Genomic DNA, 13,415 nt, shown 5'->3' with positions numbered 1-13,415 from the left:
GCGCTGTATTGGGCACTGGGAGGTCTTGGGAAAAATGGGGAAACTTTTTTATACAAACCCCTAAGGTATGACGAAGGATATAGGATGAGAACGTTATGTGTTCATGTTGTAACGCTTGTTGTTGTGGCGCCACAATTCCATGGACTGTGTTGTGCCCTGTGCTACCTCAGATCACGGATTGTTGTGTACATTAGGCCACTTTGATTTGATTATAATTTATATGGATGACATCCTCTGGGAACCCCAAAGACTTTTTGAACTTTAGAACTTTATTGCGTGACAATTGTATCTGGTACAATGTGAGACTGGAGTTGGACAATCAAAGTCCAATTCATTATCTATATAATGTCCTCCATACAAACTAAATTGTATTAATTCAATTTCATTGTCTGTATTCTGGGCCTTCTAGCTAGTAATCATTTCGAGGCTTAAAAGCACAGACTCCATTTTAAGTGATGTAATTCAATTGCTTTGTCTAATTTCTATAGAATAAAAACATAGAGAACATTTGTACCTGAATATGCAATGTTCTGTATAACAATGATATTGTATGTACCATTCTACTTGTAGGTCGTACTGCTCATACTGAGTCATAGGATTTTCTGTCAATCAATCCGTTACACATTTTCTGATATTCAATGGAATGCATTTAAGGCCATCTTAATGAGGACCAGTTTCAAGTGCTTAACAAATAAAAAGAAAGGTCACAAATTACTTTTTGGTCCCTTGCTGCTATGTAATACTATTGCACAACATTAGCTACAATTATAGGGTAGTATTTGAATGTGAAATACACTGTTATCAATTGGGACAAAAATCTCAATAATACTTCTATCCTTTAGCAATGATACATTTTAGTGGTACAATTTTGTACCAACTTAAGGAACAAACCATTATGAGCAATAGAGGTTGGAAAATTCATTGCACAATCATGTACAGTGATTTATTTCAAATTCTACCATACATGTCGTTAATGTTATTATCGTGTGATACATTGCTGTTTTAACAATCTAGACATTAAAAAGAATCACAATGGACCCCCTCAGATTTATTGGTTGGTCCCGGTTTACCAAACCTACGTCACCGTTACGCTGCCGTTTGTAAGATTTACCCACCATGATCAGAGACTCATATTTCATAATTCATTTATAATCACCATGTTCACTTACTGAGAAAATCTCCGAAGGCACTTACTTGCAGTTAGTTTTCCTCACTTTTCTGGATAATGGGACATTTTCCACAATTTAAATCCAATAGGGGTCAATCTGGCCAAGATAGTTCAAATTACAAAGAGGTTTTGATGGTCAAAATGGACCAGAAAAAAAGTACAGCGTAAATAGCCATGCTTACACGCACCAGTTATAGAGTCTTGTTAGTAAAAGAACTAACCAGCTAATCTTAAAAAAAAAATTAAACTAGAGTTGTCCTCTGCTTGCTGCATCTCTGGAACCTATTTTTTTGATACAACGAGTGTGATTGGTTCCTTCAAAATGATTGACAGCTACTACATGTTGTAAAGGTGAGTGGAGCTTTCAAATGTTACAGTGATTAGTTACAACAATGCTGGCTGACAGCTCCTAATGATGGGTAGAGTTTTCCAAATGCTACTGTGATTGGTTACAATGATGATTGACAGCTATGAATGATGGGCAAAGTTTCCAAATACTTGATTGTGATTGGTTACATCAATGCTGACTGACAGCTAAGAATGGTGGGCAAAGTTTCCAAATGCTACTGTGTACTGTGATTGGTTACAATAATGATGATTGACAGCTACAAAAGGTGGGCAGAGGTTTCCAACAAACTGGCATCTTACAAAAGACAGCGTAACGCTAACCCCTATTCGTCCATCAAGGTCAAGGTCTGGCTCCCCGTGAAGGACTGACTGGCGCCTAGCGACAAGGGCGTGGCCACGTGACCTGCTTCCACACAAAGCATGCTGGGATACTCGTCATCGCGGAAGTCCCCCATGGCCTTGGCCTTGTCGACCCACGGGTTCCAGACCACGGTGTCGGGAAGGTTCGCCTTTTCCATGAGGACTTTACCTCCGCCAGTGACTCCTATGCACAAACATTATAACAAAAATTTATGCATGACATACGGTACATTGTATGTAATGTGATATGGTAACAGTAGAAATATTAATGCCAACTCTCATAACTTTGCTGGATGGCCACATGAAATGAAGATACATGTACATGAAAAGAATTTCAAAGGATCTTTGGATAAAGCGTACCCACACCTCAGATATCCAGGTGTTTAATTCTTGAGAAGACCAGAAAAATGGAGGTATTGTTTTTTGGTGTCTGTGTAGATGTGTGTTTCTGAATATCTGTAGTTAGCATAACTTAAGCAGGCCTGGATGGATTGTGATGATATTTGGTATGCGGGTAGCTCTTGTGAAGACAAAGGTCAAGTTTAATTTTTGGCCCCCTAGCCCTGGTGGCTTTCCTTGGTACTGCAGCTTTCTAGTTTGAGTTTGTTCACATTCAAAATTAGCTTCCATCAAAATCTACCCTTCCTGTATAAACTCTACACTAACCTGTAATGACGTGATTGTTGGGGGTACCGGCGTAAGCTCGGTCAACTTCTCCCGCCACCGTCACAAGCTCACGGTCTTCTGTGAACTTGCCGTCTCCGCGAACCTATGATGGAAAGAATCATTGGTAAATGAATTTACAAAACTATTATAACTACCAGTTAAGTGAAGACATAGTGGCAGGCAAGCAAGTGATGCTTTGATTCGAAATATGTCATTGGTTTAATTGATTCACTCATATCAGGATGGACCAAGTTTAGCAATAAGTGTGCATGGTGGGTTCTCTATATAAAACATCCTTGTCCAAACAGAGAATTTCTAGGCAAATGTCCCATCTAAGTCATAAGAAGATGCTCAGTCATAACTGAAGATTGGTATTCATTTTTACAATGATTTCAGTGAGGAAATTTGTGTAAAATGCCTTTTCCAAGGGCACGACAATGCTTGATACATTCACATATGACGGATGAACACCGAAGGATTATTGATGCCGTTCTTAAAATTTGTAAATCAGTAGAACCACACACTTTTCTTTAAATGGCTTTAACCACAACCGCTTTCAGTCATGATGATATCCAGGCGCACATGGGGGCTCCACGGATTATGAACCAAATTTCAAGAAACAAATCAATAAATAGATAACTGGTTCTCTCAGAAATCAGCTCACCTTGTCCACATACTCCAGTCCCTGTAGTCCAGAAACCGTTGCCTTGGTGACGTCGTCCGTCCTGAAGTAGGTGTGTAACAGCGTGGTGAAAGTGAAAGTTTCCTTACCTGTGTTGTCCACCTGTATTTGAACAAAAAATCATAATATAAATTAATGTGTGCAAAAAACAACTTTCTGATAAGTAACTGCGTTGTGTTACTATGACTCAATGTTACCAGCTTCAAATATACAATATATTGATTTGTAGCACATCTATTTAAGATGTCAAATACGGTAATTCTTGATTTGTAAACGGTAACTTTCAATTTCATCATCGCAGATATTTGATCACTATTATTTGGAACAGTGAAGTTTGTTCCCACCGCTAAAATCAAATGCAGTGAGCTACTCCCTTTCCCCCCAACAGCTAGAAATTATTACCAACAGCAATACTAATGGATTTACAGTGTAGTAAAAAAGAAAATGGTCAAAATGAAATTGATACTACCTATGTACTAGTAAGCTAGTTGGCTTTTCCTCGAAATGTTCGTATAAAACTTGTAAAAGTATAGGACGCATTTGCGTTTCAGAATTTCGTATATTGATGCATTTGTCAGTCATTTCTAAACCCGGAAGTATTGAACAATGCGTATCTAAAGTAAACAGTAAATAAATTACCTTTAGAGTCGTTTTGAAGGTTTTCTCGGTCAAGTACAGCGTGTACGTCAACTTGAACTTGTGGTCCCACATCTTCCTGGTGTCCTTGTTGTCGGTCAAGGTAAAGACTGCAGTCATGGCTCCCGAGTCATCTTTTTCGGGCTTCTTTTCCAACTTCCACCTCGAGATCCTTGCAAAACCATGCTGGGGTTCAAGCTCCCATGGGCCGAAGTTGGGAAAAACGAGCGGAATTCCGCCCCGTATGGCCTTCTTGTTGTCATAAATGGCACTTTCGCTGACGAAAATGATCTCTTTTCCCTGTGTCTTCCACGCCAGGACCGTAGCGCCGTGTAAATGGACGGTAACGGTAGTTTTGTGGTCTTTGTCGAGCACCAGAGTTACGATGTCTTTCACGGCGGCCATCTTGTTGGGTGAACTTTGAACCTTGTCCACAAGGAGGCGTGCTTTGGGGACAGTACGTTATTTACAGCAAGAAAATAACGTCTGTTTGGGGCGCTTTTTAATGAGTTATTCTTCCTTTTCGGGATCATTATGAGTTAGGTAAATTTAAGGTTCCTTTGTTTCAGCAAGATCACATTTAATAGGCCACTGTGTACATCGATTGCTATCCATTTCTTAGCCTCCGATGCAGACTCCTCCCGGCTGTTTTCTTTTTCAAGTTACATTTTATATACTATTACATTTTTTTTTTCTTATTGCTGGCCAGCAATAAGAAAAAAAATTGTAATAGTATATAAAATGTAACTTGAAAAAGAAAACAGCCGGGAGGAGTCTGCATCGGAGGCTATCCATTTCTAAAGAAAAGAAGTTTTCAACCAAAATGTAAATTGAACAAAGAAGCTGCAAAATGAGCAAATATAACGTTAACGTGACTTGCAGAAAGAAATATCAGAAAGCGGATACTATAAATGCCGTGACGGACAAAACTTCTCCCTGTTGGAAACAGATGCGCCTCCTTGTGGCAGAAGAAAGAACTGCAGAACTCCATCCCTGCACTCTACAGTGGATGGCAGTCAGTACCAAGGACAGGTTTACACCATTAACCACTCCTCCCCCTTTACATCCCCCGAATCAAAATTTGTTCTCGTTGTAGCCTCTTTGAAAATCAACTCCTTCTAATTTGACACCTTAAGTTAGAAGTACATAACGTTATATGTAATACCTTGCAGCCAAATTAAAAATGCCTTTTCTGTTAACAGTACAGTGGATGGCAGTCAGCACCAAGGACAGTGTACACCATTGACAACTAACTTACTTTCCCCTCTTTTACAGCCCCAACTAGAGTTCCACGACCTCATACCTTCGCCAAATGATTTTAACCTTTATGACTGATGTATTAGGAGTGTTTCTCATCAATTATAAATCATACCAGTTGATTGTCTGAAAATATAACATGTCCAAAGTATGAGCTTAACAAATTATGAGCTCAACAAAGAAGGTTATGCTAATATTTTTCAGTAATTATGCAAATGAGGCCCTTATTAGCATAATTTGATTCAACGATGTTTACATTCACATAACGTCCCGATGCCAAAAAAAAGTATTGAATGTATGAAATTGCCGTCATTTGCCAGTGTGGAATTAGAGAAGTTACTCATTAAGTATGCAAATTAGCCCACATTAACATATTTTCTATCTATAAACATTTCTCTCTTCCTCAGTTACAATAGAAATAGTCATATCATGGAACAAAGCGGATTTTTAAAGTTGCCTCATTAGTTATGCAAATTAGAATCTGATTTGCATAATTATTGTCCAATCATACTAAGCATCACACAAGCTATCTACATACCAAAAATAATGACCATCCATCAAGCCCATCTTGTTATAGTATTTCCTCATTAATTATGCAAATGAGGTCTTCATTTGCATAGTTCATATCAATTAATATTTCTGTCTTCCTCAGTTACATATGTCACATGTTTCAGAGTCCTATCATGGAATTTGGCGGATGTATAAACTTTCCTCATTAATTATGCAAATTAGATACTGATTTGCATAAGAGGTGTCTAATCATGTACATCATCACTCAAGCTATCTACCTACCAAAAATCATTACCATCCATCAAGCCCTTCTTGAGTTATTCCCTTTCAAAGTCAGACGCAAAACCTGCTCCTGCAGTTCCAAAAAAGCCGCTAGGGGGCCCAAACCTACACCACTCACTCTCTGTCCAAAGATCTATCTACCACTCAAAAATAAGTTCCATAGCATGTCCAGAACACGAGATATCAAACCAGGAAGTTCCGCTGCAGTACCGTAAGAAGCCGCTAGGGGGCCCAAAATCTAATCGTTTTTAGGTCTCATGAAAACCTACCAACATACCAAATACCAAGACAATCCATCAAGGCGTTCTTGAGTTATTCTGTGCCACTACAAACAGACAAACAAACAAACAAACGCTACCCTCTGCATAACCTTCTCGGCGAAGGTAATAACAGAACTTTTCAATGCTTCCATTGCAGCGAACATTCCATTTTCTCCTTACCGCGAAATCAAAACCATGCGAACTCAAATGCATTTACAGTATACATTTCTCTCTACTAACACGCCACATTATACAGCAAGTTACAGGAAGAAATGGGACAAATCTCCAATAAAGAGCATTTAGCACCATGTTTAATTGTTTTTGGTATATGGTAGCTCTTGTGTACAATTTTAGATTAAAAAGTAGACAAAAACAAAGCTCTTTCAAAAAAACTTGTCAAAATGGCTATTAATCTCATGATTGTCATATTCATAATTAATATGGAATCTCATACATAAAGACAAAACAATACATGTAGTACCATTCACTGGCAGTATACTTGCTTAATGCAGGCTAGCATGTTTTACAACAGTTTCATTGATAACGTTAGCAGACTTGCTTCAAATTCTAAAAATGCAAAATATGGCAAGATACAGACAAAGGCACCATTAGCAAAGAAAATAAAGTATCTTGAAGACTTTCAAAGAATTACAATGAAATTACTTGTCCAGCAATAGCTGATGTTTATGCCACTGGTTTAAGCTCTATACCACATGTTTTAATACCTATATGGCTTCTGACTCTTTCAATCTGTTTCTAGTATTGTAGTATGAATACAAGTAAAAACTACATGTAAATAGATTACTAAATTGTCCCAGCCTTCTGTTTTTATCTTGTCCTTTTGCGTTGATTCTTATTTCAAAATATAACAGGGAAATAGATTGGCGACTTTAGGCAAAATAATGAATCACTTGAACTGTTAGCACCATTTGAATAACATCTTTAGCCTCGAAAAATGACTACAATATAGCAATTGTAACTTAAGTTACTGTAAATGTATTTAAGTTCATGGTCTTTTCATGTTTGTGGTTATTGCGGTAAACTTTTCACCGTGAACTTAAAAACTCCAGAATGGCTGTTCTGTCTTCTTCACCTACCACATTGTTTCAGCTACGAACTAAAAACCACCGCGAATGCTCAATTTCACTACTCCCTACCGTGAACTTAACAATGCATTTAACGTTACAGTAACCCTTTCAAAGCTGACTGATGCCACAATATCATATAAATAAAACGCACAGATGACCCTTAGTAGAAACAGGGTTAAAGTTCAGTGGATCGTTGTCCATTGTCCCATCTGGCACGGTTCACAGCGGCCTCTACCTGCGGCCAGATGTCCACGACGGCGTTGTGCGGAGGCCAAGCGGTGATGACCTTCCCCTTGGGATTGACCAAATACTTCCAGAAGTTCCACGTCGGGGGGGCCTGGACAGATTCTGTTGGAAGAAGAACAACTTTTGTTATCAGCACATACATAGGTGCTATGTCAAATAATGGGCTCCCTTGGAAATATGGGCTCCCTTGGAAATCAGTTACATTGTTTACTGAAGGGACCTAAAGATTAATAAATAAGTAAGATAAACTCTAGTGCATGCCCCTAGGCCACCTAGGCAGGGTGGTTCAGAAGAACCCTCACACACTTTGAAATACCCAAAAAGAATGATCAATGCATCATCCCTTGATAGTGCTGTTATCATCAGTCACCGTTTCTTACTTTAAAATCCTCTAAAAAACGCAGGAAATGCCATTTCAGAGGTTGAATTTTCAAAATTTCTTCAAGGGGGCATACCCCAAGACCTCCCTAGAAAGCTCACGACTTTGGCACTTGACTATCAGCTTTGGAGCTTGCTTGTCCAAAAAATCCCCCCCAAAACAAAATCTTGGCTATGGGCACGTAGTAGATGTTCTCCATAACATATTTTGAAGGAGGACCGGTAGAGCGGTAAAATTTCAGACTGAGGAGGAATAGTGGCCAATGACTAATTGATTTGCCACAAGTTTGCGCATATGTATTTGATATCATTGTGTCTTATGTAAAACTAATAGTAAAAGACTGATTGCAGCTGCAGGGTGTCCAACCTTCTGCAGCAGCAGAATACAGTGGACCACTAATATGTAAAAATGATACATATCTATTTTAAAGAAAGTTCATTTGATGGTATAAGACAATGGTTAATGTTCAACTGTCTTCCAACTGAAGGACTGGACATACAAAAAGACCAAGGCTCCAGAACTGGTTAAAAACTCAGTAATTCCCATCATTGTGTAGGAAACAATTTGACATAAAGATTCATAATCACCTTCCAGGTACTTGAATACGGGGTGAGCTTCTCTTCCTACAACATCGATTTTAGAAAACATGGGAAAGTTGGCTTTGTACATGGACTTGGCAAAATGGTGGATGGCAGCGTTCCCCATAGGTTCCTGTCCTCCGAACTGGTTACAGGGAAACGCTAACACGTTGAAGTGTTTGGTGCCAGCTAAGTGGTCCTGGAGCCGGACTAGTTCCCTGTAATGAGCATCTGTGTAGCCGCACTCGCTCGCAACGTTGACGACTAAGGAGACCTAAAATAACAAACAAACAAACAAGGCAATTAGAGATGGCAGACTTCACCCCCTTACTTACAACTTTGCCATCCTTACAGTAGGGTATCTATGTGAGGAGGTATGGCAAGGATGCATCTGTAAATATTAAAAATCTCAGAAACACTCAAACAAGTATGAAATAGTCACCACTACAACTAGACCACTACACAACATTACTCAATATAATAGTGGAATGACCCCCTCCCCCAAAAAATCTAGACCACTATTCAATATTAGTGGAATGTCCCCCAAAACTGGACCACCTCACTTCAATAGTGAATTGCCCTCCAAAATTATACCGCTTCACTTCATTAATGGTTGCCCAAAAACTATAGACCATTCACTTCATCAGTGGATTGTCCCCTCAACTAGACCCCTTTACTACATCATTAATGGACGGTCCCAAAATCAGACTAGTGCAGTATTATTCGTGAATTGCCCCCAATTAAGACACCTTGACTACAGCACTAGATTGACCCCAAACTCAACCCATTCTACTGCATCAAACGGATTATCCCCAAAACTTGATCCCTCGACTACATAATTAGTGTACGGTCCCCAAAGCTACACCACAGGAAACTCAACGTGTACACTCTCATTCCCGCTCCTTTCTCCCCCAAACCTCACCTTCCCTCGATACTTATCAAGCGGCACCGTCTTCCCCTTGATGTCCTTGACCGTAAAGGAGTAGAAATCGTCTTGAGAAAGGGCAGAAGACGTCAGTGAAAGTAAGAGTGCCAGGAGAAAGTTTGCCTGTCCCGCTGCCATACTTGGTGTCATGCCGCGGTGCATTCTGGGCGAAACGTGGTTCCCTCTGATTTGAGGAGAAACTTGACACTTTCTTGAAGGAGTTTCAAGATGAGGTTCATGTTTCTTAAAGGAATCCAATGGTGAAAATCAAGACCATGTGTTAGATATGTGCTAAATACGCGTTGTATGTGCTGCTGTATTTACCATTGAATACGAAGAGGCAAAGATTTTGGAGGGCTTAAAGCTCAAGTTGATATTCTTCGGGAAAGATCTTACGTCCATATGATCAAGAATATAAAAAGATAATTCAATTTCCTTCAGCAAGTAATCATTTCAAGGCTTAAAAGCTCAAGGTGATATTTTTCGGGAAAGATCTTATACGTCCATATGATCAAGGAGGTTAAATGATAAAGAAGAATATAAAAGTCAATTCAATTTCCTTCAATAAAACTTTTCAAATATGAAATTTTGTTTTAATTCTTAGCTTGGGTGAAAAGTTGAGTTTTGACAGACGCTTTCTCTTTTAATAATATGGAGAAATGAAAAAATGTGAGGTCAGTAAATCACATCTAATTCGCCTCTTTCAAAGATGTAATTCAATGTTGTTTCCATTTTTAAACGAAATACATGTAGTTAGGAAAGAAACCATTGCTTTTTAAAAGACGCCAGCCATCTAATTCTTGCTGAAACCTGAAAACCCCAAGAAAAAAAACAAACGAAAAACTAACATCTTTCAAAGATAACTTTCAATTTTCAATGTCATCTTTTAGAAATTAACTAAAACGAACTTTATCAGTCTTCTCTAAAAACTTTGAAAGTTCTAAGAAAAATGGCCAGAAAACAACAGAAAATTGGCCTCTTTCAAAAATTACACTCAATATTGCTTCTTTTTTTTGGATAGATTTTCTAAAACGAACTTTCAAAATTCTTGTCTAAAATCTTGACCATCCACGTGTAATTTGCGCAAAATGACGTAATGTTTGGTCACGTGACTAAAGGTCAAGCCAGGCCAGCTGATTACCAAGATGGCGGCGGCTCGATGAAATTCTCGATGAAAAACTTCGATTCAACACCAATTATTTCGTCTTCCGAGCGCAAATCAGGACTACAAATAGTCATCGAAGAAAGCTAAAAGGTAAGAAAACATCCTTCTTTAAGATTGAGCCATTGTAGGTGTAGCAGAGGGAAGAGATTTGCAGTTTTGTCTGAAAATATTTCACAACACTTCCACGTCGACGCGACCAGGATATTTTTCACACGTTTTGTGATGCAAAGATGTGATCTAGGAAAAAATCGATATAATCTGCGACAGGTTGTTGTTATTTCCAAACTCTCATGTTTTTACATTGCAATTTCTTGTATAAAGGATGCTACAAATGGTGACAATGTTTATAGAACAATGGACTTGAGCAATTAGATATTTTATTACGTTTGTTGTTTGGGTGTGGGGAGGGGGGCGAAGTTGTCTGTTGTCTTTGTGTCGCTTTGTTGTTAAAAATCATGTTTGGCAAATGGTGGACATCTTTTGCTAACCTTAAGGTTGCTTTGCAAGACAAGTAAGAGTTGTTCTTATCTGACAAATTACAGATAAGCCCCCCAAATCTAAAACCAAGGCTCTTGAAGTGTTTTGTGAAGGTTTTGTGAAACATTTTTGTTTATACCACATGAACTATGAAGTAGTGTGGTGCTCCTGGGGTGTATATATATATTTTTTACTCATCTGGTTTTTGCTTCATGCTGTCATCCTGTCATACTCTGTGTATGTATATTATACATTTAAGAGTTAAACTCATGGTAACTACATGTACATGTGTTTGTTCTTGGTTTCAAGAACAGATACAATAGTTTTAATCTCTGGCATGTGCAAAATTGCATGTCCAAAAATGTGCATGAATATGTTACATATATGAATGACAGGCATGGTTTCAGGGCTTGCATCATCGATTACATTTTTTTGTGGTGACAAACCTTCAGTCCCATGTGTGGGGGAGACTCAACAATCAACAACATAATTGTGAAGAGGTGACCCGATGTGCTTGGCCAAATTCTTGGGACCATATTACAGTATATACACATTACAGGCTTATGCTTTCCCTCCCACCACCCAATGACTAACATTATCAAATAAACCAACTAGCCACCAATTGGATATGATATTAACTGTATGGTTTGCTTTTGTGTTGAGGCTTTGAATTGACCAGGAGGCTCAATTTAAAAGTTGTAACAGCCCTCAAATTTGCATGGCAGACAATTTGTGCTTTACTAGTAGGTTAACTCGAAACAGCCAGACCAGTCCTATAAGCTGTTGTACATGTGTAAAGACAGCTGTAATTTCAGAGCCTGCACCCACAATTTTCTTTGGTTCTAGGCTGTAAACCATACAATTATGACACCAATGTGCAAACTTTTTGGGAAAGCAAGTTGTGTTCCCCTGTCAAATCACAGTAGGGACATACATTTGTATAGGCAACAAATACGATTCGTCAGTAGCCTTCTGTTTGGTGAGACTATGCACTTCAACTTCAACTTCGATTACCTCCAAATAACCCCGCTAGGGGCAAAGTAGGGGGGAGGAGGTCCCAGGCTAAGGTGGGCAGGCCTCCAGCCTGGCGCGGAATGACTCAACGGTGGGAGCCGTAGCAACCGCGCCAGGCAGGGCGTTCCACTCGGGTATGGTGCGGGGGAAGAATGAATGTTTGTAAGAGTCTGTCCGGGCGTAAAGTGGTTGAAATTTGAGCGTGTGGCTCCCCCGGGTGCGCCCCTGAGCTGGTTTCAGTAGACTATCTGTGTTAATATTGATGTAGTTATTGACTAGCTTATAGAGAAAGGTGAGGCGGGCGTTCCTCCTCCTTTCAGAGAGAAGGGTCCACTGCAGGTCATTGAGCATTTGTGTCACGCTGCTAGTCTGCCGGTAGTCATTCAGAATAAGAGTCACTCGGGCGGCCCTGCGCTGGACGGCCTCTTCTGCCTGTACCCCTTTGGTGGTGTACGGTTTCCTCGATTAATGCAATATATTTTTGGCGATGCCTCAGGGTTGGAGCCACTGTTGTTTTCCTGCAGGTGCAGGTCAGACTGAAGCATGTGGTCCCGACTATCCAACCTAGCGCAGACCGTAACCGACAAGTTGGACGAGGTGGCAACGCCAGAGGATGGAAGTGAGGTATGTAGACATCGCATATTTGCTGAATAAATTTTGCAATTTTTACAAAGTCAGTTCTGTAAACAATGTGTTCGAAATCACATGACTTTTACTCCTTTTATTAAGTTAACCCTCTCCCTGCTGCTTAACCCCATAGCCAATACAAATTTTGTGCCAAATGGGCTATCTCACCAGTCTTAAGGTTGATTTTGAAGAATTCACAGTTTTCTAATCCATCATTTTTACCTCAGGAAAGAAGGTTATGTTATGGGTATGGTCAAGGTGACCACTAGTAAGAACTTACACATTTCTCGTTATGATTCTGGTGTCATTGTGTTTCCATTCAGTTAAAAACTTAGCTTTGGACTAGAAAGAGATCAGATGTGTCAAATTTACGGAATATATTTTTTAAAGATGTTTTGATGATGATTTCAGGGTGGTCAGACTGCCCAGTCACCTTTGACCTCTCCGGACACCAGTGCCGCGGGTGATGCGAGCTTCATGTCTGCTGCGGACGCCAGCTTCATGTCCGTGTCCGACATGGCGGACCAGTTCGAGGATCAGCGTAGACTCGTGGAGCAACTGAAGGCCATGATCCGGGAAAAGGATCGGGAGATTCGGAAAAAAGAGATGAAGTTCAAGGTTAATCCTCACTGCTAATTCTAGTTAGAAGTGTACTTCTGTTACCAGCATATGGAACAAATACATGTATAATGAAGAAACACAAACAACCAAACAGACAAACAATACAGTAGAACCAAAAGAATACCT

General features: G+C 39.6%; 3 protein-coding genes across 5 annotated transcripts in view; 1 reads left to right on the top strand and 2 right to left on the bottom strand.

The window, feature by feature from the left end:
• Positions 1-248: 248 nt before the first annotated feature.
• On the bottom strand, positions 249-4,287 carry LOC136421956 (uncharacterized). The gene is made up of 4 exons (XM_066409562.1): positions 3,864-4,287; positions 3,207-3,326; positions 2,543-2,645; positions 249-2,060 (listed from the first exon to the last, which is right to left on the bottom strand). Exons 1-4 carry the CDS (start codon positions 4,263-4,265, stop codon positions 1,840-1,842), a joined length of 846 nt encoding a protein of 281 aa, XP_066265659.1. The 5' UTR covers positions 4,266-4,287; the 3' UTR covers positions 249-1,839.
• A 2,175-nt stretch (positions 4,288-6,462) lies between these two features.
• LOC136421957 (glutathione peroxidase 7-like) lies at positions 6,463-9,574 on the bottom strand. Its single transcript, XM_066409563.1, has 3 exons — positions 9,383-9,574; positions 8,470-8,734; positions 6,463-7,605 (listed from the first exon to the last, which is right to left on the bottom strand). Exons 1-3 carry the CDS (start codon positions 9,545-9,547, stop codon positions 7,433-7,435), a joined length of 603 nt encoding a protein of 200 aa, XP_066265660.1. The 5' UTR covers positions 9,548-9,574; the 3' UTR covers positions 6,463-7,432.
• Positions 9,575-10,511: 937 nt separating this feature from the next.
• LOC136421946 (golgin subfamily B member 1-like) overlaps positions 10,512-13,415 on the top strand; it is a 44,765-nt gene continuing 41,861 nt past the window's right edge. For all 3 annotated transcript variants that reach the window (XM_066409537.1, XM_066409536.1, XM_066409535.1), the window contains exons 1-3: positions 10,512-10,640; positions 12,538-12,665; positions 13,080-13,286. In XM_066409537.1, coding sequence (XP_066265634.1) covers positions 12,585-12,665; positions 13,080-13,286 — 288 coding nt within the window. In that variant the 5' untranslated portion in view covers positions 10,512-10,640; positions 12,538-12,584. The remainder of the gene's footprint in view (positions 10,641-12,537; positions 12,666-13,079; positions 13,287-13,415) is intronic.

Source organism: Branchiostoma lanceolatum, chromosome 16 (genome assembly GCF_035083965.1).
Source record: "Branchiostoma lanceolatum isolate klBraLanc5 chromosome 16, klBraLanc5.hap2, whole genome shotgun sequence".
NCBI lineage: Eukaryota > Metazoa > Chordata > Leptocardii > Amphioxiformes > Branchiostomatidae > Branchiostoma > Branchiostoma lanceolatum.
Note: the sequence above shows the minus strand (reverse complement) of the source record. Positions and strands in the feature narration are given on the sequence as shown.

Bases quoted from the DNA above. Each gene is read 5' to 3' on its own strand.
- LOC136421956 (XM_066409562.1), bottom strand. From the start codon at position 4,265: ATGGCCGCCGTGAAAGACATCGTAACTCTGGTGCTCGACAAAGACCAC. The intron at 2,646-3,206 runs GTGAGCTGATTT...TTTCCATCATAG, and splicing joins GACTGGAGTATGTGGACAAG to GTTCGCGGAGACGGCAAGTT. The intron at 2,061-2,542 runs GTTAGTGTAGAG...GTTTGTGCATAG, and splicing joins CAACAATCACGTCATTACAG to GAGTCACTGGCGGAGGTAAA.
- LOC136421957 (XM_066409563.1), bottom strand. From the start codon at position 9,547: ATGCACCGCGGCATGACACCAAGTATGGCAGCGGGACAGGCAAACTTT. The intron at 8,735-9,382 runs GTGAGGTTTGGG...TTGTTATTTTAG, and splicing joins TTGATAAGTATCGAGGGAAG to GTCTCCTTAGTCGTCAACGT. The intron at 7,606-8,469 runs GTGATTATGAAT...TTCTTCCAACAG, and splicing joins CGTATTCAAGTACCTGGAAG to AATCTGTCCAGGCCCCCCCG.